The following is a 27,931-nucleotide window of genomic DNA, read 5'->3' on the forward strand; positions in this document are numbered from 1 at the left end:
TCAGATAAAATAATTGTAAATGCATTGTTGACACCCGAAAAAAATTGTTACGTCTTTTTGCTGGAATCTTGAATGAAATATTGGCTACTTTCAAACAGTTTAATCTTGCAACCAGTGTAGATTTTTAAAATATATTTTACATCTGGCCTCTCGGGAAAATTCCAGGAAGCTATTTTTGGATTGGAAGAAACGCCCATTAGGATTTGCAGTCTTTCTACTGAAGACATCCCTCCTGATTCTCCTACTTATTGTTCTGTCGTTTTCACCAAAAGTGAAGTAATATCTGAGGTAGGCCTTCTTACGACTTGCAAGATTATTATTTTCTTCTTCATTGTAAATTAAAAATCGTAATATATGCCTATTATCCTGTATGTTTTGTTCGTAATTTACAGACAGTGAGTCAAAATCTGTATTATGCGCTTGACTATAGCGTTTCATATGATTGTATAGCAAGGAAACTTTAATTTTTTTTTTGTTGGAAATCCATAGTTGACATCCGAAAAAAAAATGTTACGCCTTTTTGCTGGAATCATGAATAAAATATTGGCCAGTTTCAAAACATTTTAATCTTGCAACCAGTGTAGATTTTTTTAATTTCTTTTACATCTGGCCTCTCGGGAAAATTCCAGGGAGCTATTTTTGGATTGAAAGAAACGCCCATTCGAATCTGCAGTCTTTCTACTGAAGACATTCCTCCTGATTCTCCTACTTATTGTTCTGTCGTTTTCACCGAAAGTGAAGTAATATCTGAGGTAGGCCTTCATACGACTTGCAAGATTATTATTTCCTTCTTTATTGTAAATTAAAAATCGTAATATATGCCTATTATCCTGTATATTTTGTTCGTAATTTACAGACAGCGAGTCAAAATCTGTATTATTCGTTGACTATTGCGTTTCGTATGATTGTATAGCAAGGATACTTTAATCTAAACCTGGTCTGCTATTCATGATGACTGTATTGGGTGTCAATGTTGGATATGCACTCGATAATTCTAACCTATAGGTAGAAACAAACGGCGGTTTCTATGAGCTTTAAACTATTAAGTAAATTCTTCTTTGATGCATGAGTGCTTCGTTGATTTTATAAAATATATACATGTATTCAGGGTTGTTACCAGACCATTTTTAGAGTTGAGTAATTTGTGACAGTGATCCGCGTCCTGGGGGAGGGGTATAAAATTTTCAAACCCTGATGGTGCCTACATGCAAATTGGTGGCATTTAGAAATGGTTTTGATCCTCAAAATACTCATGAGATACCTTTGCTTTTTTATGTGGATCACTGAATTTTCCTGGGATCTTTTTTGGTATTTTTTGTATTTAGAGCCCCTCATCACTCACCCCAGTGTTAATGTTCCATATGCACATTGTTCTCATTTAGTATGCATCAGTGGCGTAGGAAGGTACTTTTGAGTGGGGGGGGGGGGCTGAAGACTGATGGCCGGCCTGGGGGAGGGGTCTCCCCTTTGGATTTTTTTACATTTCCAGGTGGCCTCAGATGCAATTTGGTGCAATATAGCACACTTCAACACCCAATCCATTTTGTAAATAATTTTGCATTTTCACCTGGCCTTATAGATGCAATTTGGTGCTCCAAATGAGATTTTTTCTCATTTGGAAATGAAAAAGGGGTTTTCGGACTCGCGGAGCGGGGGGGGGGGGCGGAATGATACTTCCGCCCCCCATATTTTTCACTGGGGGGGCTGGCGCAACCCCCCAGCCTCCCGGTTCCTACGCCCTTGGTATGCATGACCATTAAATCCCCCAAAAAATGAATTCACATTTTACCTGTACGCGGGAAATCATTGGTACAGCAGACTGTCGTCTGATGATTTGCATGCTACAGTACTGTACAACATTCTTACAATGTGCGTGAAACACTTGTTTTTAGTTAAACTTGGCAAATCGCCAAGAAACGATTGGCAGTGGAACGTCTCTACATGGCTAAACAGCGAACAGTATCCAATGCACCGAGTCTTGTCTCGACATGTTTTTCGAACAGTACTCAGTGCAACGTTTCTTAACCTAATGTGCTTAAAGTCCACACAAAACGCGAGGCCTAATGTTACTACTAAAAATGATATGTTACCCCGAGAGGATAAGGCACGAAGTTTCCTTCTTGCTTTTTATTACTTCTCGGGAATAAAATAAACATGTATAAAAAGGTTTTGCCCATCAACACGAAACTATTCTCGTTTAAAACTTTCTTTCAGTCAAAGTTCGTAAACTTCCTACTCGTAGGCCTACTCTGGATGTTTACAATAAACAATTGTGATGCATATAACGTGTGTTGGTTACAAGCTAGCTCCACGCTATGAATAGCGTTGTATCGATCGGTTCACTCCCATTGTGTCGGTGGTGAATAGCGAGCGAGGGGAATTTGCGTTCTTTTATTTGGAGTGCGGGGAAAGTAGCGTTCCTTTATTTGGAACGGGGTTAATTACAGTTAAGCTGCGTTTTGCACTGAATCGCGCTAATCTTTACCAAGTTACTTATTGGCGGTACTGTAGGCTAATTTGTGCCGGGCGGTAAGGCTGAAATTGACCTTGAGTACCGGGCGGAAATTTTGAGAGCTGGGTAGCACCGCCCGGCGCCGCCCGGCGTGGTGACAACCCTGCATGTATTGTTTTTAACGACTCTGTAAGTATTGACAATGGAAGTGCGAGGGCAGTCATATTAGCCTGCTGTCGGTATAAGTTTCATACAGGCGACTGAAAACGCCTTTGAAAGTTTACCATTAATTACAATTTATTAAATAACAGCATACTTTGAAACGAAGATTTGAATAAAACCATAATTTTAATCATATTGTGGGGAAAAATGATGTACTACAAAACCAATTATCATATTGAGGACAACATTTATAGACGACAGGTATCGAAGAAAATTAATAGGTAGATGATAGGTGGAAGAAGGTGAAAAACTTCAATGTTCAAGTAACACCAAAATCTTATTTATTTCTATGTCATCAGTGGCGTAGCTACGGGGGGGGGGGGGCCTGGGGGGCCGGGGCCCCCCATGAAATCGGCTGGCCTCCCCACTGGCCCCCCACTGGGAATGGGGTAAGAAAAATTGTAAAAAAAAAAAATTGTAAAAAAAAAACTCATCAGTGGGATTCACTAATATTTTTTGTTCAATAATTTGGGAAATAGAGTTACACAATTTTCTCGTTTGCATCTGGCAGAATAAGAATAATACAATATCTGTAGTAATCATGAGAATGGTCATACAGCATGGCATGGCAATGGTCGATGCGACGGTTGCGACCATACACCACGAACCTTGTGCATGTGCTGCGCGATATCGATATCTACCAATACATGTTATCGGTCATCGATTGGCACAAAAACCCAGATTCTGATGACAGCTGCCTCAAGAAACCCAATAAATGGCCTAATTAGCACCGAGCCACCAATGTGGACCATTACCGAAACATCGATGCGTGTTAGTCTTCCATCCCCTTCCCAGTAATGCTATTTAAGTCCACATGTGCGCATTTCCTGGAAACCTACCGGTAGCCCACAGGGGTTTGAGTTGGGAGAAAGGCCTTGACACCTTGAAACAACAAATGATGCCAAACATAGGCGTATGAGGCGGGGGGTGCAGGGGGGGCAGACAGCCCCCTAAATTTCCAGAGGACAAGAAATTCGGGCAAAAGTCCTGAAAAATTCGGGCAGCCTAAGAGGAGAAATTTTTTTTTTTTTTTTCTCCTCTTAGGCTGCCCAATTTTTCAGGACTTTTGCCCAAATTTCTTGTCCTCTGGAAATATATATATGTATATGTATATGTATATATATATATATATATATATATATATATATATATATATATATATATATATATAAATATGCAGTAGCTTGCCCGAATCTTTTTCAAATTTTTGCCCGACAATTCCATGATTTTCTTTATTTAGCATAATGATGCCCGAATATTTCCGTGTAACACCACCGTAAGCGCAGTTCATCTGGGCTACCACGCTTTTTGCACGATCATTTTTTTTTTCTTCTAACTAGTCAAGTGTATACCTGGACCAAGGGCGGTGGAACCGGGGGGTAAAGGTGGCACGTGCCCCTCCCCCACTTTTCCTCAGGTTAGAAATGTGCCTTTTTTCTACATAAAAATTGAGGTGCCTCAAGTTAGCAAGAGGCCAGGGAACCAGAATGAACACTCAGGAAGGGCCGTTTCCGGCCATCTGAGGGGTTTGTAAAACCAAAAATTTTCTTAAAGTACGCTCCGCGCCAACCGATGGTGGCGCTCCGCTCAGATAGCCGTGCATACAACTTTGCAAATCCTGGCTAAGCCCGTGACTTTTAACGAATTTCTGTGAGTCAAACTCAAAGCATTTTCGAATGGAAAAAATTTGTTAAGATATTAACAAGAAAAAAACTCTAATTCGGAAGATTCCTACGTTAGCAACTAGCATGATTTCACCTCATTTTGTCTCGAAAGAAAACTTGTTCCTTGTTTCCCAATTTGCGCATTGGATATTGCAGTGCTAGTATGCATATTTTCCTTGAGGGGGGGGGGGGGGACGTTGATGGAGTGATGTGTATACACAAATAAGATAATACAATAAGAGTTATAAAGGGTACTGAATATAACGCTGCATCATTCCAATCGAATTTCTGCAAAGTGCCCTTTGATGTCGGTGCCCCCCCCCCAGATTAAAAGTGCTTCCGCCGCCCTTGACCTGGATATCCCCGACATGAGTGTATAAAAGAAACATTTTCTTTTTCATGGATGGTGGGGGGGGGGAGTGTCTACAAGTACAGGTTTATCATATTCTTTGTTATATTTTATACTTTTTTGTGAGACAAATTGCAGTCTCACCCGACACAGCAACATTATCCCGCCTACGTGTCGTTGAACAATGTTTTTTCTGGAGGTAGCTGAGTACTGTGTTAAAATAATAAATAAGGTAACTAAATATAGCAGCTTAAAAAATATACTGTCCCATTTTCCCCCTTTAAAGTGATGTTACCATTTTTTCTTCTTCTAATTTACCAAATTTTTGGGGAACTGTAAATTTCTAAAACGTGAGATTATAAAATAAAGAATGTTTAGATGCAACTTGCAAGGCCTCAGAAGTGCCGTTTCCGGCAATCTGAGAGGCATTGTGTGCCAAAAATTTTCTTGTTCGCTACGCGCCAACCGATGGTGGCGCTCCGCTTAGATAGTGTCACGGGAACTTTCGGGCACAAAAAGTTCTGCCCCCCCAAACTGAAATGGTCCCGTACGCCTTTGATGTCAACTTCACTCAAGTTAAAAGTCTGGCTGAGTTGGCAAGGCCAGTCAGCATGAAAGAGAAATTTTTTTTTTTTGCATTTCTGTCACCAAAGTTGCACATCTTTTTGGTTGCTATTTTGCCTCACAGGTGCCATCTCCTGCGATCTGGGGGGGTGCTGAAATCTCAAATTTTCTCTGTACGCTCCGCACCAACCAAGGTGGCGCTCCGCTCAGATAGTAACCCGGCCCCCCCACAAGAAAGAACAGCCCCCCATGGCCCCCCCACTCAAAAAATTCTAGCTACGCCACTGTATGTCATCATGGACCTCCTGCACTAGTAAAGTTTCCATGCCATGCATTTCAATGGCAACAGTCGCGATGGTAACTTTGACTCATAGGCTACAATTACCAACTGACTAGATATAATATTACCATGTGCATGAAATATATAGCGATGAGTAAACAACACGAACAGTGTTTCGACGAATAAAGTAAATTAAAAAAATAACCGTCAGGGTAGCAATGGTGTGGCCAAGGTTTCACCATTTTGGCTCAATTCCATAAAGTATCCATAATCACTACCATTCAGGCTATGTCCTTTATTGAATATTGTGTCGCATACAATGGAAATTTATAATTAGGCAAAGTAGATTTCACCGACTATTCATATTATTTGTTTGCGGTATTCCAATTTCAACTTTATAAAACCGTGTACCCAATTTGAACATCACAAACTCAAACCGGGTTCCTTCGTAAACAGGTAGACACTAGAAACGAATATATTCTTCAGAAAGATATAGACGGAGAACCTGAGACCGCCATGAACTTTCATATTATCTGTCATTGCACGAATAATGTGCCCTATTTTCTTGCTAAAACCATTTCTCCATTAGACAGAAACTACGTAAATGTAGTCCGCATAGCAGGGACTAAACGTTGCCTTGTTAGCAATTCTTCACAACACTAAATATGTCTGTTCTTTCTTACAGAACGAAAACATGGAAGTCATCACGTTATTGTTGCTATTGGGAACATGTCTTGTGGAATGTCAAGCTAACTCTAATGAAGGTAAATTACATTTTAGTAATTTGTGTTTAGAACTAGTAGTTTAGTAGCGTTGAGATTTTGTTGTTGTAAAGAAGCCTGAAAAGCTACGTTCATGTGTAAAGAAACTGCTTTACAACATATTGTGTATATCAATTGGTTGTAGGCTGTTAACATATGCCAAAATGTGCTTATTTTTTGGATTTTGCTCATATATTTGGTGACTATATGATTTGAGTGAAAATGAGTACAATTTTATATTAGGTTTGGTTTTCTCTTTGTTGGCAGTGACAAAATGTGCACATGGCTGTGACTAGAACCAAAATGGCGGCTTGATGCCCATATATGGCTGTGATGAATTTGGAAGCTTTTTTACTAGCCAGGGTGGGAGAGTAGAGTCATATAAAACATTCCCAATGAAGGTTCTCCTCAACAACAAAAAGCCCATGCACCAAATTTGACATTTGTCTGATACTGACTGGGGAACTATTAACAGGAAAACAAAGGGCGCCCTTTACTCGTTGCTTAGACCTTTAAGGCAAATGTACCAAGCTGTTTAAGAAACATTAGAGGTTGTATGAAATAATTTATGTCTGAAAGTTTCATACACACAAGAAATATGATATCATAGAATATTGAATGCTGTTTTGATGACTTCAGCAGATGTTGCCATGGTAACCAAAATTGTTGTTGCTTTTAAGATTGACTAAAAAAATGTAAGCTGTGATATCTTTATTTCTACTTGAGCTATGATCTCAAAACTTGGTAGGAATGAGATATTCTTGATTGAGAAAAGTTTGGTTACAACTTTTCGTTGGTTTCTGTGGTAAAAATAGATTTCTGATAGTCAGAAATTGATGATACACTGGCTTTAACTTACTGTATAAATTATAGAGTATATTGTAACGTTAACTCAGTCAAAGATACCGAAGGGGTGAAGTGGGGATTGGGAGGCGCCTAAATATTCCGTACTGAGGTGGTGGTATGGAAACGATGGCAGTGTATTAAAAACGACGAGCCTTGAATCTCGCTATTACATGCAAAGAGTATAACACTTAGATAAACGAGAAAAGAACAAGCGCTGGGTTTTCGCAATCTATTACTATAATCAGCAAAGGCACAGACAATACATCGGCACGAAGCCCTCTATATAAAAAAGACGAACAAGGACTTCAAAGAAAATGGTCACAAATGAGTAAAGTCCTATAACGGACAAATTCGACCACAATGGTCATCCCACACTTGTTTCACTTAATATGTTCTTATGTTTCAAATATAAAAGTCATAAATGCAATAACATGGGGTTCTTGCAAATAGCTGATACTTTTTTAAGTATATTGATGATTTGCTAAATGCCGTCATCGGTATAGATAATGCACTCCTCGTGTAGCAATTTATGTGACCTTGATAAGGAAGAAACCAACTGTGATGATCGGAGGAGTTGTTTATCCAGAGGTTCATCAATTTCTGTTTGGTGATCTTCTTCAATAGAGGTATCTTGATCTGAAATCAAATTTAAAAAGTGTAAACAAATTAAATTCCTCAGGATACCTCCTCTATCTGAGGATAACCTACAGTTGCTCTGTTGGGTTGGTATGTGTTTTATTGTTGTATATGAACTTCCTCTAAAATTGATGTAGATTGAAGTCAATAAAACTTTCCAGAACATCCTATTATTAGTATGTGAGTGTTACACACACTATTCATCCACTGTGACAATGTAGAGTTGAAATAATTCGTTTTCAGAGATATCTGTGAGTGGCAGCTCATATTTATCTGGGCCGAACAGCCACTGACCATTCGTTGCACAGAAGATAATGTTACGTTTTAAAAATGACAGTATGACAAATAGCACAGTTAAGGCTCACTCAATTTAGAAAATACAACCGATCTTTATCAATTTCCAAATTATGCCATCCTGCTTACAGATAAAGAAAGCTAGAATGATGATTTAACATCCTTTTATGTTGATAGTCAAAACAGACTAGCCTCATATAATCTCTGACATGTATAACAGCATAATATGCTATCTTTCATTTTGTTATGAGATAGAGGACAACAATGATAACAGGATGTGTCATGGTCTTATATGACTTCCTTCATTTCACTTATTGTTTTCAAAGTTCATATCACTCTGCACTGCATGATTTCTAAGAATTCTTCGATTCCAATTTCATGTGTAGTCAGGTAAACTCATTTAACAAAATCATACCTCAGAGTCAATTACATTCAAGACAGGATTCATACCAGGATTAAGAATAAAAAGAAAAACAATAAAGTATACAGTAATTATTTACCACGTATTCACATAAAACAGTTCAATTACATCGTATATTCATGGGAAATCCAAGAATCGATCCAAGAAATGTTACATCACATAATTAAAACAATCTGTATGTGTTTATTTAAATGTTTCTGTATGTCATTACTGTCTAAATGTAGTTTGTATTGGCTCAAAATGTGTGTATGCTATAATAACTAGACATTTTCAAAAAATCCTTCCCTGTAGGTCTTTTCTTTCCAATTGGTTCTCACACAAACTGTGTACGCAGTAACCAGGTCAAAGTCTGCAACAACACTTCCAGCCAATTTTTGTTAAAGCTGGACCAATGTGGGTGCATTTATGATTCTTGCAAGTTAATGGTATCCCCGATCACACTACACTTGGTCTGGCTTACCCTACCCGCAGCAACATTATCCTGAGAATGGTCAGCGGGGCGGGCATTTTCGTCTCTGGCTCTGAAGAGTGATAAAACTACTTAGTTTAGCTCAGCTGATTCCTCCCAAACGGACCTACAGGACATACCCCAATGTATTCCTGAACCGTTCGGATAATGTGAATTGATATTGCATGTCACTACAGTGCAACTTTTAAGTTGCTAAGAATAAAAGAAGAGAATTGAAGGTGTTTTTTGCCAAAAGCTGACTCATCGGGGTTTGTAGTCTAAAAGAAAGCTTACTGAAATGCTATCTATATACACTGTTCACCTCAATCGCATATCCAGTCCAGTTAAGCCTTTACCTACCAAGGCTTCCCTTTCCTTTTTAATACTTGCGTTTAACCTGCTAGGTAGTAGGTGCCAAATACACGAAATAAAGAAATTCTTCAGAATCAGACCCAATGTCTGCAGTGTGTGTGACGTGAACGTCTGGGTGCACCTAAAGTACATGGTATTCGTATTTTACGTTATTTTTTGCTAAAGTTGGAAGTAAGTGGTGCCTTGCTATGGGGAAAATCTCAGTTTCAATGCATGAAATGCCCATAATGTTGTTAGTTTAGGCCAAGGCCTCAGGGACATAAATTTTCAGAGAAAGTTAATGTGTCCTCAGCATTCGTAGATGTATACTTTGAATGGGTGTGTATCAATGCAATCTACTGGTTAAATGAGGTAACAGCACATCCATAACCGCCCTAACAGCAGAAAGGGGTATATTAATGTTTCCATGGAAGATCTACTGTAGTAACTACAGGAACCAGTGCTTGCCACCAATGGTGTATAAGGCAATTTGTCGTTGTTGTTCTTTACCGACCAACAAATTTGAATGTTTTATCATGAAACATGCCCCCTATCCACCTCTCTTCCCTTATAACTGTCTTTAAAAACAATGTCACAACCTATGCACAACCTTGAAGGTAGCATACGCCCATTAGAAGCCCCATTGAATTACACACTAAATCACAAAAGTAATGTCGCCCTTAAGTCTATTTAAACGCTACCCATCACAGCTGACAAATTGGTCTTAAATGGCACCATCAATTTTTTGTATCATGACAGTGCAGATTTTTTTTGCTATCCAAGTCGGAAGTTTACGTCACTTGTTAAAAAACCTCTTCACTCAGTAGTAAAAAAAAATCGTGCACTGCTCCTGAGAGGACTAAAGGGGTCTAAAATTTCCTCAATCGACCCAATTTTGCACCATATGCAATTCCATCATGCACTTCAACAGGCCTAGGCAAGCCAAAGGAACCAGATCCTGATTGATAACGTATTCAAAAGATGTTTTCCGACTGCATTTTGGCACTTTTCCTGAAGGAGAACATCCAGGCGGATCGATATATACTCTGATAGGAGTATGTCACCTTATCTTCAGGCAGTGCGTAATCGAATCGAGAATAGCTACAGTAGATATTAACAAAGTTTGGGCCAGGTCAAAAGGTCACGAGAAGCAACCTATTATTAGTCAGTTGCCCCAAATTAGGCATGTCCCACAATCAATTAAAATACCCTCTTTTACTGCATTTTTACAGTAATGTGCAAGAACTGTTTGGTTGCTATAGTAAACTATGAATCTTATCATTGTTTTCAGCATTTTAGGCTTCAACCTCACCACTCACCGCTAAAAAATGAACAAAGTAAGCATAAAAACAAGACATGAAGACAGCCTACTATGCAACACCAGATACATTATTTCCTAATAAAGGTGTACTATGAGTTTTGTGCGTATCTTGTCTCTATGTGGCTGATGACCGAGAACATGGAAACTTTTTTGTCTCTAGCATGCAGATTGATCTCTACCAAATACAACAGGATTCTTCTACTCAATGTGGTACACCTACAAGCCGTACATTAAGCAGGCGCCCGGAGAGTTTCGAATTTGCGTCTGGTTTGCCTCTAAAACATCTAACTAGGCGACAGTCAATTTTCGTAAATGGCGCCTGGTCATTTTCCCAACATTACTACATCCAAATCTGAAGTTTTTATTGGGCACTGAATCTCGACAATTGCAAAATACCGCGGAAAATTCAACAAGAGAAGCAAATATATATAATACCGCTGATTCACAATAATATTGTCCATTCCAATAGCAACGTTGTATTACCAGGGGGCTGCTACTCTAACAGTACAACGTTCGTTAAACACCTTTATGTACAAGCATATATGCATTTACGTACATGGCAAATCCAAATCAATAGAAACCGACTCACTTAAGTCAATGGAGATTGGTTGAGCCTTCGGATTCTTATCTACGGATGCCCTTATGCTAATTTCCAACAGCCAACAGCCTCTCCTATTCTTATGTGGCCAAACGCACATGTAATCGGATAGACTGGTCGGTGGGAGATACTGTAGAATAATATATAAAGCAATGTTTCCACAATTTGAACCCTGGTGACTCCAAATGACCTTTGACCTCCCAAAATTGATAGGCTTCTACTCAATGCGGTATTGTTACGAACCAAATATGAGATTGGTTCAAACCTCCCTTCTTGAGACATCGTGTTAACAAGCAAGGTGTCACCCCCCCCCCTCCCCTTTCTCGCACTACTCGTCAACTATAAGGTCAGTGTCGTCAGACACCCCAACTTTCCCGGCCGTACTGTTGTTCCGAACTTGTTTCGATACATTTGTACCTACCGGCCCTCACTTCACAAACTTATTAATCACTCTGGTTGAGCAAGTAAGAAACTGAGTATAAGGTGTTTGCTTTGAAGACTACATAAGGTACTAACTGCAAAAGCTTTGTTAATGTAACAAAAGGGAAAATTGCTGCCCCCCCCCCTCTCCAGCCAAATATACTTTGTGAAAATTCGGGCTATATGCTGAGAATTTTTCGGGCACCTACTGAAAGAAAAAAATAATTTGCAATGTGTTTTTCAATGGTTTAACTGATATTTTTGTTATCATTTTATTGAAACGATTTCCTCAATAATTATAACCAATAAGGGAAATAAAACGGAAATTTTCTGTATGTTATTGGCATGCGATGTAAAAACCGATGCATCTCTATATGAAATGCACATTGTATTGTGGAACGCGCGTAGAGCGCGCACAAAAAAAATTGTGGTTTTATTTTTCGGGCAAGTCGTTACAGCCCCCCCCCCCCCAATCAAATTGGGCTCCTACGCCTATGATTGTATACCAAAGAGACTATAAAAATACTGAACTTACATGAAGCTAGCGAACCGGGTCAACCCTCCCAATATCAAAATGAGTACTTAAATAAACCGAATTGGAGCTGGCGAACGTCGACGGTAGTTCTATTAGGCATTTTTTTTAGAGTATACAAAGTCATAAGGATTTTTGAAAAGTGGATCGCGAGATATAATTTCTCAAAGCGGTAAGGAAAACGTGGTAAATGTGACTTATTAAAGGTCAATTTTGACCGAACTTTTTCATTTCTTAGGTCATTCACAAACACAGGAATATATGAATAGGCCTAGGTAAATTAGAGTGCGACAGTCGGAAATTCCGACTGTCGCACTCCATTTTCCAACTATCGTCAGTTTTACCAACATTGGAGTGAGACACTCCCACAACCCCCCCCCCTCTAGCGACGTCCCTGCATGCACGCACTCATCCGCTTGTGTAGCCAGGGGCGTAGCGAGCGGGGGGTGTGGGGGGGTGTCACACCCCCCAATAATTTGGTCGCTGTCGGCAAATTTTGGTTCTGTCGGCAAAAGGAGAAAAGGTGAAGAGAGCGGAAGGGGAAGAGAGAAGGAAAGCTGAATAGAGAAAAGGAGAACGGGAGCTTCTTCCGTGCCAAATTTGACTTAAAATATGCACCAGATTGCATCTAAGGACGTTTCAAAACTAAAAAATTTCCAAAGGGGAGGGGTAGACCCCCTACCCTTAGACCCCTCCCCCATTTCAGTCACCACTTCCGACCAGATCCGTCGGCAAATCAAATTTGACTTAAAATATGCACCAGATTGCATCTAAGGACGTTTCAAAACTAAAAATTTTCCAAAGGGGGAGGGGGACACCCCTTCCTCTTAGATCCCTCCCCCATTTCAGTCACCACTTCCAGATCCGTCGGCAAATCAAATTCTCCACACCCCAACAAAAAAACCTTCGCTACGCCCCTGTGTGTAGCAGTACAAACTGTTTCCATTGATTCAGTACATCCTGTCCTAGTCCCCCTAGGACAATTTATACTAGATTATACCAGTATTTATACCAGTACATTTAAGTCACCTGGACCTATGTTACAAGGCCTGTTAGTACATAGAGACTTTCCGAACAATATATGCAATGGTATAACGAAGTGGGGAACTTTGTTACAAATTGTGTCCCCGAACGCAGTAGCAAAAATTAGTAAAATAAATCAGTAATGGGTAGCTGCTATATCCGTGTTATTAGAAAATATGTCGCATTTTGGCTTCCATATAGCTAGCAGTAGGTCAATTAATCGTGCGTTAACTAAAAATGGGAAAATTTGCCGAAAATGTTGGACAAATTGCCAATTTTCTAAGAGATGAGAGCTATCTAAGTGGTTTTAAAACCCCAGAAAAGGATCTTACGGAAAAAAGTCAGTCGTTCAGACTGGCTGAAAATGGAACTCTTACGTACCATGATGGAAGGAAAGTTTTACTATCTTGGGCTTCTCAACTAGCCCAAATCGATACAACTCATGGTGGCATCGAAGGTAATTTTTGTAACCTACAGTAAATGATACAATCTATATCTGTGATAAGACCAGGCCGTCACGTAGGAAAGACGATGTTTTTCATAATAGTATTTAGGCCTACCTTACTTTACACGTGGGAAACTCTAATCCTCAATTTGATGGTCACATGTTATGGTCACATTTACAAGACATTATTTATACATTACGTTGCATATTGCAATTTATTTATCATGTTTTTGTCAACCTTCATACTTACTTATTCTGAATGGCCTAGTTAAATGTCAAGATACGAAACAGAAGCGCGGCAGCGCTAGCGTGTATGGGGTTAACAGTCGCGTATCCAGGATTTTCTAATCCAGGGGGCGCGAATTACTATCTTGGCGGAGCGCCACCATCAGTTGGCGCGCAGCGTACAAGAAAATTTCTGGTTTTGATACCACCCAGATCACCGGAAATGGTACTTCTCGGCCTTGAAATGACCAACCAGATGTACACTTTTGCCTGAGAACGAAGTATTTCCCAATAGTTTTTTTTTCCATCCATAACCTTTTTGAATATTGTCACCAGTCACAAATCATGTTCGACCTCATCGCATGACCTGTGGATCATTGCTTCTGTAGGTGATTCTACGTCGCGGCCCACAATATCCGTCAGCCCCACTTTTCAAGGTTTCAAGCCCATTATTTGTTCAGAATTTGAAAATTCACATTCTCACTTCAAAAAATACCCATAATGTCGCACAAAATTTCATCTATGGACACCAATATAGAAAAACCTCCATCAACCCCTAACAGACCGGTCCAAATTGCATAGCTCCCAACTCTTGAGAAGGCAAAAGCTGGTCCATGCCACGAATCGCCGTCCTGGGGAGGGGTATAAGGGGAGGGGGTTTCCTCCTTTTGAATTTTTTGGAATCCTGGTGATGCCTACATGTAAAATGGTGGCACTTAGAAAGGCTTTTGACACCAACAATTTTCTGAGAACTATGCATTTTTTTGTGTGTAACATCAATAAATTGAATAGTAGGTGATAATTCATTCTTTCCCGTGGCATGAAAATGTTCGCTGCTCGCCCCAATGAAAAGAAATAGAGGCTAACTTGAGGTTCAAATGATGCTGTAAACTTAAGGAGGTTTTATACTCTATTATGCTAAATGCTTAAGAAATGATGGTTGCTAAGTCAAAATTTCATGCAATTTTTTTTATGTATACTTGACAGTTACAATGTGGGTTTTTCGGAAGCTTTCGCGGGTCAGCGGGTTTGGGTGTTAGAATGCGGGTCCAACCCGCGAATTGCGGGTCAGTTGGGAGCTCTGAAATTGCACAAGTAGAGGGAAGTGTGATGAAGAATGATGGTCAGAAATTTTCGAAAATTCAGACTCAGTTAATTTATTGGTGTACAAATATTGAAACCTCTTATAACGGCTATTATAAAACTCCGAAACCGGACACTACACACATAGGCGTAAGAGGCGAGGGGTGCGGTCCCTAATTCTCCATGACTAATGTAAAATATAGTTTTGACATAATTGGACCTCCATGCTTTTTCTCCATCTGCATAAGACATTTCGTTGTTTACATTATCATCCCGACGGACCGTACGGTACACGATGGCATGTAATGTAGGCTAACAACCGCTGCTTGCTTATATGATATTGACATCAACATGTTGAACGCGCGCGGAGCGCGCGAAAATTTTTGGTTATTTTTTCGGGCAAGTCGGACAGTTTTGAGGCTGTTCATCCTGGAACGCCATTTTCATGCTCACTGATATGATGTGATATCTGCTGTTTGCTTTACAAATTCGAACACCGGGCGCGTAGCGAGGAATTTGCCAAGGGAGAGGTGATGCCTGTAGGCAAAGTATCTAAGTGTTGCGTCACCATAAGTTGGCGCGAAGCGTACAAGAAAAGTTTGGCCGAAAATCCCTCCCAGGTCGCTGGAAATGGCACTACCCAGGACCATTTGTTGGCGCGAAGCGTAAAAGCAAATTTTGCCGGAAATGCCTCCCAGATCGCTGAAATGACACTTCCCATGCCTTGTAAGTTGCATCTGAGCACTTTCAATTTTGAAATTACTAGCAATATCATAAAAAAAAATATGCTGAAGGGGGGGGGGCGGTCGCCCCCTTTCCGAAATGCGTAATGTTCCCCGACGACACGGTCGAGTTCGAGACCAGCCACAGTTGGTTTCATAACACAATTCTACAATTGTTTAAGGCATATATACACACACACGCGTTATGGTAGACCATATATAGTATATTGATCACGAGTGAGAGAGGGAAAATGGAAACGTCAAAAATTGAGTTGTCGGTGTAAGGGGTAGGGTGAGGTACACGCCCCTTCCGAAATCCTTGATCCGTCATTAGCTACCCTGTGTATATAATAGGGATCAGCGCTGTAATATTGTCACTGTTCCTCTTTCTCTTCCCGGTGTCTTGGCGTTTTTCTTATCTCCCTCCTTTCTTCCTTTTCTCTCTTTCTTGTTTTTCTTTTCCCTTCCTTCCTCTCCTCCTTCTCCTCTTTTTTCCCCCTCTTTTTTCTTTTTTCTTCTCTTTTTTTCTCTCCTCTTTTTCTTACCCGGGGGGCGCGCGCCCCCAACGCCCCCCTGGATACGCACCTGGTTAACAGCCTAGAACTAAATGGGTTTTATTTCGCTTACGTTACATTCTGTGTGGCTAATCCAATGCTACCTGGCCAATACTTAAATTGATATCATATTTTGGTTATTCACCCATAGAATTGTTTCATAAAACACGATGTTAAATGGCGAACAGCCATTCCACGGTTAAAAGGTAACTATAGGCTTGATTGGTTCACAAATCATAGTATTCTTTTACCACGTTTGTTTAGTTGTAAAAACTCATTCGCTTCTTTTACATTATAATCAGTTGTTTGCTTGGCTAAAGTTGTGAGCGCTTGAAAAAATTGCCCAACATTTTTACCCAATTGTCGTAATATGTTTTTATTTGTTGAAAACAAATATGAGTAAAATAGTTAAGACCACAATCCACAGCTAGATTTCATATATTGTAGTCAGTTTAAAATTAATAATGTAACCACATGGAGCTTTCTGTTTACAAAACGAGTACTTGTTAGTACCTGGCTGTTTTGACAGGAACTTCAACATGATAAGAGCAATAATGTTTCAATTGAGTTTTAGAATCATTTTTCTGTAAGTTCCTTTGAGGAAATTACTAATAAGGATACACAAATGTGTGTGTGTAGGCCTATAGGTTTGGGAGGGGGCATAATTTCTGAAACCTGGGGAAGGGTCCCATTTTGTTTGGCAAAATAAGACATGTCTAGGTCTCTAGATGTAAAATGATGTATAATTGTACATTTTACTATAATGGTGAGCTAGCATTATCTTGTTTTTGTATTTGGGTCATACAGAGGGTGTTTTGAACCCCAATTGATCCTGATTCGGGACAATTAATGTTTGATTGCCATTATACAGTCAGACATTGTACAGATAAATCAATTGAGCACCACCCTGCAAAAGGCTTCAAACTTCTGGTATATCCTAAGTTATCAAATTTGATAAATGTCTGATCTGTAATTGAATGTCACAAATGTTGTATTGGCTCGTATGTGGTTTAACCATTTCAGCTGTTGAAGTAAACTATGTGATATATGCATGGCCAAACATATGAAATGCGATCTGCAATAACAATGTTGAGCCACTGCGCCCATAAAAATATAAGTCTCACTATAAAAGATCATCCAATTAACTAAATGCCTGAGCATAGTTCAGTTTTACACTAACAGTCTACACTCAATGAACATGGTGAATTTTAATTTTTTTTTTTTTTTGTAGTGGAGCTTAAAAGGATTGTCTGGTGGCCCAAAGAAGTTACCTTAAAAAATAGTAAATAATTTTCCAAACATGTTGTCAAAGTATGAGAACGCTAATGTTGCGTTTGACAGAGAAACGATTTTTTAATCGTTATGGATAGACATTTCAAATATGATTTGAACAGTACAATACGTGACGTCAGCTCTGCCATAGCAGATTGCGTCATAACCCACCCTCCGCACAGTACCTATACGGTAATCACAACAAAAACAGCGTTTGTATACAGATAAATTTCTTCCTTAATTTCCGGTGAAATTTCTTAAAAATTAGATATGTTTTCAAAAACTCCTTAAGCCGCCACGTACTTGATCGGTGGTTCCGTGGTCTTTGTGTAACACAAGGTAAATTTTAACAGCAGACTCTGAATTATTCAAGCTATACATCGCGCTATCCAGCTCCAACGCGAAAAATGTTCGCATGTAGGCTATACTCAAACGTTGACAATCGGACAGTTCTGCGAAGCCTAAGCTTCTCAGTGCTACATTCTGCTCTGACAACGATTCGATCAATTTCTTCAATAATTTCCGGTGAAATTTCTTATAAATTAGATATGATTTAAAAAAACTCATTAAGCCGCCATATATGTAGTAGATCGGTGGTTTCGTGGTCTTTGTGTAACACAAGATAAGTTTTAACAGCAGGCTCTTCGTTGTTTATACATCGCGGTATCCAGCTCCAGCGCGAAAAATGTTCACGTGTATAGGCTATTCTAACGTTTACAATCGGACAGTTCTGCGATGACATCGATTCCGCCAAGTTTCATCTTTCGGTTTAACGAATACTTTACAAGTTTCCTTTTACTGTTAATTTGATCCGTGAATTTTATTTCAGCGATTTCGAAGAACAGTTAATGAACTGTGGTTTGAGTGTGAGTGTACTATGTGTAACGCTATACAAGTACACCAACTGAGCATCGTAGTATATACGTTCGCCGGTATGTACGTTATATATATGAGGCAATCCAATGTGCTTACACGTGAGAGTTGATTTGCTGCGGAATTGGGAGTGCTAACTTCAAGTCGTCTGTTTTGCCTATCTGCAAGCACTACGTCAATCACCATATTGAAGCGTTCGAACAAACGGTACTTTTGGTGAGAAACTGGTGAATTTGAAAACCAGATTTCTACAAGAAGAAAACGTCGAATGGGGACAACTTTTACATGGTTAGAAAGAGAAAAATAATAACTACAAGGACAATGTATCAAAATCTTCCACCAGACAATTCCTTTAAACATACACCTTTCAAGATGCGAATTTATTTTTACGTATGACTTACAGTATGATATTCTCTACTCATAATTTTGCTTTCAACTTTGCATTTTGCACTGATTCGGTTGTAGTGATATTCTCATCACTGACCAATAACAGAAGACTCCAGAAGACATGTCAAGATTATTTTCTTTGCAGTAAACTTTTGCCGACAATAATCCTGTCTCTGACTTGAAAATAAGAGTTGATGGAACATAGTGCAATTGAAAGGGATTAAAATCTCACAACACATCACAACACTTTTAAGCAAAGACAGAATATTGACTTTAAACTGCCAGTCGTTCGGTGGAAATCCATATATTTTGTAGTTTCACGCGATTTGACGCTCCAAATTCTTTATCATCTCGTTAATTTATTAAATAACAATTGAGAAAGCGTGTTTCTGGGCTCTGGAGATAGTGCGCAAAATACAGTAAGTTCTAATAGTTTAACGTATAAACGAACGTAGCCTGCTTCCTGTTGTTATACTTTGTGTTCGTTTTATGGAGTCCTGTATAAGTCTTAACGGCAAACCCGTTGGGTATATTACAATCAGCAGCTTTATTTGTATAAGATTAAATTTGTGGCGGTATCAAGTTGAACACCAAAGCTTTGTGTAGGTACACTTATAATGTTTTAAGATCATCTGGGTGTGGAAAACAGTTCAATTGGAGGAGGGGGTTCTATAGGGATAACTCCCAAGAATGTTCTTAATGTGGATTATTTAGTATCAAGTACAAATTGTTTGATGAAGAGTGACTCTAGTATATCTCATTCTAACAAAATAACACCTCGGATCCATGCTTGAAGGATGTTCTAGAAAGCATCGTTTATCTTAAGGTAGAGTCATCATTCCAGTTAAATTTCTACATTAATTATACCATGTATAATCACTACACTCTTTGCCCAGGCTGATATAGGCTCAGAATAGTATGCTTACGAGTATCATCCAATTTTATGAAATGATTTTTACTTCATTACCTTGATATTCACTTTATGGCCCTTCCACCTCTTTGCCAAGAGAAAAGCTTGACTCGACGGTCGGCGGTCTTCCAGCTACCTCAGGGTTCTTTTTAGCAAACAAATATATTTCACGCTACCTTGAGATAATATGCCACTCATTTAACAAGACCCCTCCCCAGGAAACAATCGATAATTTACCATCTGAACCCCTCCCCCCTTCCGTCATAAATCTACCCTCCCTCATAAATCTGTATACGGGCCTGGGTGTTTTGTACAAAATATCCTATTTCGCTTAGGATGTAAGTATATTTACCATAATTATTAAATCTTACCCATGTGTGTTGGGGAATTACGGCTAGGATGAAGTTTGAACTACTTTAAGGCTGTAGTTTTTCTTTGCAATTAATTTTTGGGTTGTGGCTGTCCAACCCAGTTCCCGCCCTCCGTTGGATAGGAAGTTACGTTGACGCGATCTCTCCCTAGTATAAGGCGAATAACATAGCAGCAATTACAACAAAAACATGATTACTTCTTTAACAGTTGAAAGACTAATGAATTCTTCTTCTTTTTTCTATAATTTGCATTGTTACAACGCACAACATCTCATTTATTTCCTATAACATCAAACTATGTACGCATCTGCTTCAGTTGTTAATATACTGAAAAGTTGCCATTTAAATGACGAATTGGCAAGTCTATATGCGGTCAACAAGTTATACTATGATTTCTTTGAGGACGTTTTGTACCAGGACATTCGTCCGGCCAGACTATATTTGCCTTATAAGGGGACACAATATTCAGCAGGATATCGTCCGGCCGGACTAAAAGTGCTATTACAAAGAGCCCCCCCCCCGGGCACTTTGTACAGGGAGACACTCAGCAGCTGTCACACCGGTAGCAACTTATGCCGCAGCCGCACCTTGGTATGGATATGTATGACTCCATATAAACTGGTGTAAACTTGCCCCGATTGAGTATAATGACTTTCACATTATATGTCTCACAATGTCAAGACATTTCAACGAATTTCAACACAACAATGGCTCTGCCAGTCACAAAGGTTGGAAGTGTTTTGTTCTTTGTTCTTGGCGAACAAGGTCAAGAAGGTTATCACAGTGTAAGATGAATCAATTGCCCATTGAAACAGAACGATTGCAATTGTTCTATGATAGGTTATTACACAGCGTTTGCCTTCTGCCATTCCCAATTGTTGGATATTACCTGTGTTCGCTGGACTGGCTGTGGTATTGCACAAAGTAAAGTCAAGGTCGGAAGTAAGGACATTGCTTTTTGCGCACTATAGGTTCAAATCTTTTAAAGTTGCCTTTCGATGTATACGTTACTGGAGAGCTACCATAATATGCATTAGGACAGAGTTATACAGACAGAAATCAGTATCTCAAGTTTGTTTTGGAATGACAGAATTCTTGTATAATGTGTGAGCTATGAACGAAGAGATATGGTTAACTTCACCTTGTAAAAATCAGTTCAGTTCAAAACGTTATTCAATGTTCCTTTCATGTCTATTAAATTATACCCTCTGTGATCGAGGACGATATCTAAAGAAAGGGAGCTTTAGATATCAGAATCTCAAACTATGCAACTAATAGCTTTATCGAAATCATGAAGCAATCTTGCATTTCTGTTTTCCTCAAAGTTTTGATTGTGTTCTCGAATGAACCTTTGTATTTTGAAGTTATTTATTCTCGAAACTCTCTGAGATGGAATGCATACGAACAACATGGAGAATACCGGGTGAGGGGAGCGAAGTGGGTGGGTAGTTGTAGTATTTATTTAAATATATCAAAGCTAAGGATAAAATAGTTATTTGTAAACAATAAGGTTACTTGACACATTCACGGTTTTGTTGGCAGCACAAAGTGTACGGCTTTTGAACAAGGTGTTAATTTTTTTTTTTTTTATATTCCATGCAGGTGTATTAATATTCATCCAATCCCTGCTTTCATTATTAGCATCAGACTATTCAAACAACCATTTTAATGTCTTGCCTAATGCACCAATGTACTTATTGGTGAGGTCATTATACTTTCCCCAGCTTCAACAATGCGATCACAGCACATTCTGTATATGAGCGACGCCATTGGCTCCAGATTCAGTTCATCAAACCTTTACTCTTAGTTCATGTAATCTATACATATTTTCCCTTAGATAATCAGCCTCTTAGACTATATTATGATACATTTATATATTAAGCTGTTATGATAATAACGCATAATATAAAACGAATGTTTCTTTTTTTCGTTCACAGTTGTTCAGCCTTTTTCGATGACTGTTATTATCGTGGTCTTTGCGGTCGTAGTTTTACTGGTTGTAATCATACTACTTCTTGCTTTTAACTTAATAGAAGGTTTGTTACTGAGATTTGCACAAGGTCATATTCACAATCAGTGTTGCAACGTTATTTCACTGGTTTGAAACTTCAAACATCTATTTGTTGAACTTTTAACTATTTCGTGTGTGAATAAGTCCATTTGAAGTTAGGAAATTTATGTTAATGCAAATATAATATAAAAGAAAATTTTAGCAAAACTTGATTTAATCGAACCATGTTTCAACAATTAAATCAACAATCGTGTTTAAATAAACTTTAATTTGTTAACATATAAATGTATTTTATAATTCAAGAATATTAAATGACCTTATTGCGAAATCCAGCATTCATAAATAATTGATGGAAACATCTAATACTTTATCTTTCTTTCCATTCAAAATTTGTTGCACGTCGATTTTAAACAAGTTGCAGGTCGTGAGCAATGTTGGTCTAACATTATAACATTGTAACAAACTATGTCTGCTAAGAAGGTGCAAAGGCAAGGGGAAAAGTAGATGGGAAGAAAGGAAATTACACCGTTATCCCGCCGAGTATATCGTAAAGATATTTCGCACAAAGAAATTTATAAACTTCTCAAATTCTCACTTATGAGAGTTGAGTTCCTGTAGCGTTGCTGCTCTTGTTTAGGTTGTCTGTCTTCAATATCTCAGCTTGTTTTTTCCTTGTCTCAATAAGTTTCATATTTGCTTAGTCGTGTCCTTTCGCATATTCCGTTGTTTTCTATTCTGCTTCATACCAGCAGCCATGATGTGCGTACCGTTTGCTTTTGTCAAGGCACATGACAAATGTTGCAGAATGTGTATGACCATATTAAGCTGTTATTGAGAATATTGCTACTACGTGGCACTGGTAGAATTTTAAAAAGAACCAAAGTTGGCAGAATTTCACAGCCTGGAGGGCGGGGGTAGTTGAGACTTAAATTTACACTAACTGATTAAGGTAAGGACATTAACTTTTACGGGAGGGCCAGAAATGGATCCAGGATTTACTAGCGGTTGCCCGTGGGATGGATGAAACCTACTCCCACGTATGGGGTTCAATGTTAAAACATTTGGTGCATTCTGAGGCATGTTTGGAGTATTAATTAGGTCTCAACGCAATGTCGGGCCAATAAATACTTTGAATTCTTGTCTGAGGTTGAAAGGGGATGTACTACACATCACTCACCTTTGAACCTCCCTGTGGGCATCTTGGCAGCCGTGGAAAAAGTTTTATTCTTCTCAGGCTGAATGTAACAGCCTAAAAACCTGTTTTATCTTCATGTCATAAAAACAATGAGAGATGCATGTTGTGATTGGAATGAACTGAAACATTTGCTGAAAATTCTATCATTTGCTAACGCTTTTGGGTCCTCATTATTCATGCAGAAGGAACAGCGGGAATGAAAGCATGTATGGTTAGTTTAAAAGACAGTTGATTGCATGAATTGCAAAGACTTAACTCACAATACCACAAATTCACCAAGATCCATATAGTTAAAGGGAGATAGTTTGCAGTACTAAGTACCATACATGTAGCAACAATCCGGACGGCTAGTAAAGACTACTGTTTATTATAGAGAACAATAACAATAAAATAGTTCTGACCAGTGCAAAATAAAACCTAGACAACATAGTTGACCTACTTATGTCTGTCATGCAGATGGCATGCATTCAGCGAGGTCGTTAATTGGCTGCGGTCTGTTATTTCTCTTCACGCAACATGGACACTATAGTATATATTGTGGGATATAAGAGCGACGTAGTGGATTACCGTCGATGAGAAGAGTATGATTTAAGTACCATTTTACATTTACTGAAATTATATTTGTAGCAAGAAAATGCAGCAGAAATTTAACGTAAACAATTTTTGAATGACCTTACTGACCATTCTACGACAAAAATTAGACTCCATTAAAATGTATATTTTTCTTGTATTGACAGCACGCAAGCGTCATAATGAGTGAGTTAACATGATTTTTATTTTTGGTAATTGATCTAATAGGCATTATGTTTTTAAGTAAGGACATTATCATTTGGATGTAGTTACTTGGAACACATGCATAAATAAAACGTTAATGTTGAGTATGGGAAAACAGTTTATCAAACATCCACAACCTTTTCCACATAGTAATTTAGGCTCAATAATGATATGTTCTTTAATAGTTTTGTGGACTCGACAAGACCATATTTCTTCTGTATTCTATTTGAGTCAATAGTCATGGTATTTGCTAGTCCCTGTATTGTTTCTAGTATACTCTAAGTTATTGTTTCTCAAATGAATCAGTTTCTTCTGTATTGTAAGCAGTAGTAAATTGTCATTTAACATCGTAATATATGAAGACCTTGTAAAACATCTCTCTGATCAACTACGAACAATGGAAGGGAGGAAGTTCTTACTAATTCATTATGAATTCTAAACACTTACCCAAATGTTTCCCTGAATCGATGTCATTAAAACTATTTATATAATATCTAATTTCTACAAAGACCATCTGAACGTCAACACGGCGAAGTTAAAAAGGACAACGAACTAGTTCTGGCAGGGAAATACAAAGTTGGCAGTAGGGAAATGGTATGAAAATACAACTATTGCTTGTTATGTTTGCTCTCGTATGGTATCATCTCAATTGTTACTTAAAGTTTCACTTAGGAGTCCGTGTAGTCTTTCACTCTAGATAATGACAGAAATTTCATATAATTATATACATATTTGGACATTAGTTACATGCGTTTGTGCTTAAAGCGTTAATCTCTTGTAACTGGAAGAGGTACGTAATAGATGTAAAAGAGTAAAGCGATTTAATTGTTTAATTAAAATAATTGAATATTGGTCGTTTCGTCTAGAATAAATCCCAAGTCCGGGAACACGGCAGTCCGATTCCAAGCCAAAGCCGAGTCTAAGTATCCCATCAACGTATTTTCTATTTATTCTGCAGGAAGTTCTTAACACTCAGTTGACCGACTTTGCAGATACATTTAGGGACATACCAAAGAACATGCGATTGTTCTCCCTCTGTATGAGAGCTCTGTATGCAGAACACGCGATAGGGACCTCTTCATCAACGGCGAGGAAACTCAACAGAATTCGTAATGATACGAGGAGAGATGCCCTGGTCTATGTGAACGGAATTTTACCGGTATCAACTTCAGTAGTGAGATCCCTCAAAGAGTTCTTTGACATGTACGATTCGCTTGACTTCGATGAGTGGAGAGAGTACCTTCCTTCAATCCTTGAAGACGTGAAGGGTCACCGACAATGTTGCGAAACTCTGGTAAAGATGCACCAGGTAATCATGGTTCCTTTGAAGAAGAGACAGGATGAGGCGAGGGTATTAATCTCTGAGTTAACAGGTCTCACCGAAGAATTAGAAGCGAAGACACTGGAATTGGAAACATCAGCTAAAAGCAAAGACAAATGGGCATGTCATCTCTTATTTATTCCTGGGCTTAATGTCACTGTAGCTCCTCTTCTGAAATTGAGTGCAGCCGCAGACAACATTAAAGCTGTAGCAGATGGTCAGCAAAGTAAAATAAATAGATCAACTATCATCGTGGTAAGTGAAACCATGATGCCAGCAATATCCGCTTTTGTTGATGGTCTCAATGCTGCAGCTGGTTTCTTTAAAGTTATTGAAAATGACATCGCATCTTTTGAACACAACAAAGTGAATGGGGGGAGCCATCAGCAGTTGCATTACAAAATAATGAAAAAGCAAGCAGCCAAAATTGCTACACACTGTCGAGAATTTTACGCCATGCTTCCAGATGTAGAAAGTGACTTCAAAGCTATACCGGAGATGCCCGATGACAAAAACTACGTTCAACGATGGCTAGAAAATCAGCAGAAACAGATAAAGGAACAGTATGCAGCAAAGATCACAGACCCACTGAAAACTCTGCTTGGCTATCTCACACTCACAGCTGATCGTACGAATAAAAAAATGAAAGAGGTCTAACTTATTTTTTCGTTTTTATTTCCAGTTGTCCAGTTGCTGGTATGTAGAATAGAGAGATGGACATCCATAATTCCTTAAACGTTCCTAGACTCTTTATATGGTTGATTCAAATAAGACTGAACTAACTTATTTTGATCGTCTACGGTGTAGCAATATACTTGTCATGGGTTATAACGTAACATGCAACCCTCTCCCCGGTTGGTTCCGACATTTTGATTCAACGTATCAGAAATGTTACTATATTCGAAACTTGTGAACACAAGGTTGTGACAACGTGCATACGTGGAATTAGTTTTTGTGTGTGTGTTATGCTACTATTAAAGGTTGTGATGTTTCGTTATAGGCTAAGCTTTATGTAATGAATCAATGTTAACTGGTATATTAACTTTTTGCTTCTTATCTCAATTTGTATTTGTTTTTGGTATTTGTTTCACTTGGTATTTTAGGGTCAAATGTAGTATAAATGCGTAAGGGGAAGGGCCCGACCAGCTCTCACTCTTGAACCGGTTCCTCTAAAACATTGTTCATCCGTTTGCCATTTATTATGTAGATTATGATTCAGCTATTAATTTCTCAATTTCTGTATCAACTTTTTAAAAAGTAATGATCACTTAAAGGTTAATATTTAGTGTTAATATATCGTTTTATTTTCAACCCTAATGAGCTAGTGACGATACCGTGAACCAGTTAGGCCCATGCAGATGGATAGTCGAAACATGCAGTTGCAAATAGAAGCAATAATAACATTTCAAACAAGGAACGGTTGTTGGTTTACAGGAAAGAAAAACAACATGGGTGGTAAATACCAGCACTATTTTCAAAATCCATAAATCCTACGTCATCAGTGAGTGTTTTGCCGGCATCGTTAGAGTTACTTATAGTCACTAATGTCCACCAAAACAACAAATAAAATCATAAACATCAATAAGCCTAGTGTATCGCAGATCCCACCCCCCCCCCCCCCCATCAAACATGTTAACCTCTTAATGTGGGTTTCCAAACGGATAGAGGGAGGGAAGGTGGTGTATCTGAAACCGTAATTTAGCCACTTAGAAATGACTATAGAGCTAGCTGAGGCACAATTCATTGAAATATGATGACCTAATGAAGATATCATTTTTGGGGTGTGTATGTCATAGAACGCCAATTTTAGAGTTAGCCTTTTCATATCCAACTCCAGTAACGAAACAGACACTTTAAAAGTAAAAAAAATGTTGGGTTCTACAGGTGGTGTCATTTCAAGTCGTCTTTATTGTAGGTAAAACACACAGCACTTTCTCTCAAATTAAAATATATTTTCGAGCCCTTAAGAGGTGTTTCTTCGGAAGTATCTTTCTCACGTTAATCAATTGTTTAACCATTAGCAGAAAATTCTGATGGACATTGAATATTTCCGGATTGTACCAAATGAAATTGATGTTTTTAGAAATTCCTTCCTGCCGCTGTCTGGGTGGTATAAATGCATCGATGTTTGATGCCTTGTTACACATTTTCCAAGATACCGTTGCCTGTGACTTTCACCTGCAACGAATCAAAGCTTCAACTGGTATCAATCCCAACTAATGACTGGACATGTCACTGGTAGTGCAAACGGTTTCTCTTTTAAATTGTTTATAATTTCACGAACTTATAGATGTTTTCGTTGTTAATTACTTACATTGTTTAATATGTTATGATTGTAGACTGCCGCACAAAACGAACAGGTTCAAGAAGAAGCACTTGTCTGTCAAGATTTGTACCATAACAAATTGCACCTTTTCTTGAAATCATAACTATAAGCATTTGTTCAACGTGTACACGATCATAATCGTCCAAATGTTTGTATCTGAGTGGTGGTTATCAATATATGATTTAAAATTTGGACTTCACGTGTGTTTCTTTTCTTTAATTTGTCGTTTCGTGTTAAAGTAGAAACTGAACATATCTTGTTCAAGCTTATATTTGAACTT

The 27,931-nt window shown here is 38.6% G+C and overlaps 2 protein-coding genes across 2 annotated transcripts in view; both read left to right on the forward strand.

Annotated features, from left to right (window-relative positions):
• LOC139971932 (cholesterol 24-hydroxylase-like) overlaps nt 1-27,931 on the forward strand; it is a 90,641-nt gene that overhangs the window by 28,693 nt on the left and 34,017 nt on the right. The window lies entirely within an intron of this gene.
• Nucleotides 145-27,850, forward strand: LOC139971943 (uncharacterized). The gene is made up of 7 exons (XM_071978796.1): nt 145-288; nt 630-752; nt 6,217-6,295; nt 21,962-22,060; nt 23,968-23,986; nt 24,514-24,598; nt 24,963-27,850. Exons 3-7 carry the CDS (start codon nt 6,226-6,228, stop codon nt 25,980-25,982), a joined length of 1,293 nt encoding a protein of 430 aa, XP_071834897.1. The 5' UTR covers nt 145-288; nt 630-752; nt 6,217-6,225; the 3' UTR covers nt 25,983-27,850.

This window comes from Apostichopus japonicus, chromosome 8 (genome assembly GCF_037975245.1).
Source record: "Apostichopus japonicus isolate 1M-3 chromosome 8, ASM3797524v1, whole genome shotgun sequence".
Taxonomy (NCBI): Eukaryota; Metazoa; Echinodermata; class Holothuroidea; order Aspidochirotida; family Stichopodidae; genus Apostichopus; species Apostichopus japonicus.

Bases quoted from the DNA above. Each gene is read 5' to 3' on its own strand.
- LOC139971943 (XM_071978796.1), top strand. From the start codon at position 6,226: ATGGAAGTCATCACGTTATTGTTGCTATTGGGAACATGTCTTGTGGAA. The intron at 6,296-21,961 runs GTAAATTACATT...TTTCGTTCACAG, and splicing joins TCAAGCTAACTCTAATGAAG to TTGTTCAGCCTTTTTCGATG. The intron at 24,599-24,962 runs GTATGAAAATAC...TTTATTCTGCAG, and splicing joins AAGTTGGCAGTAGGGAAATG to GAAGTTCTTAACACTCAGTT.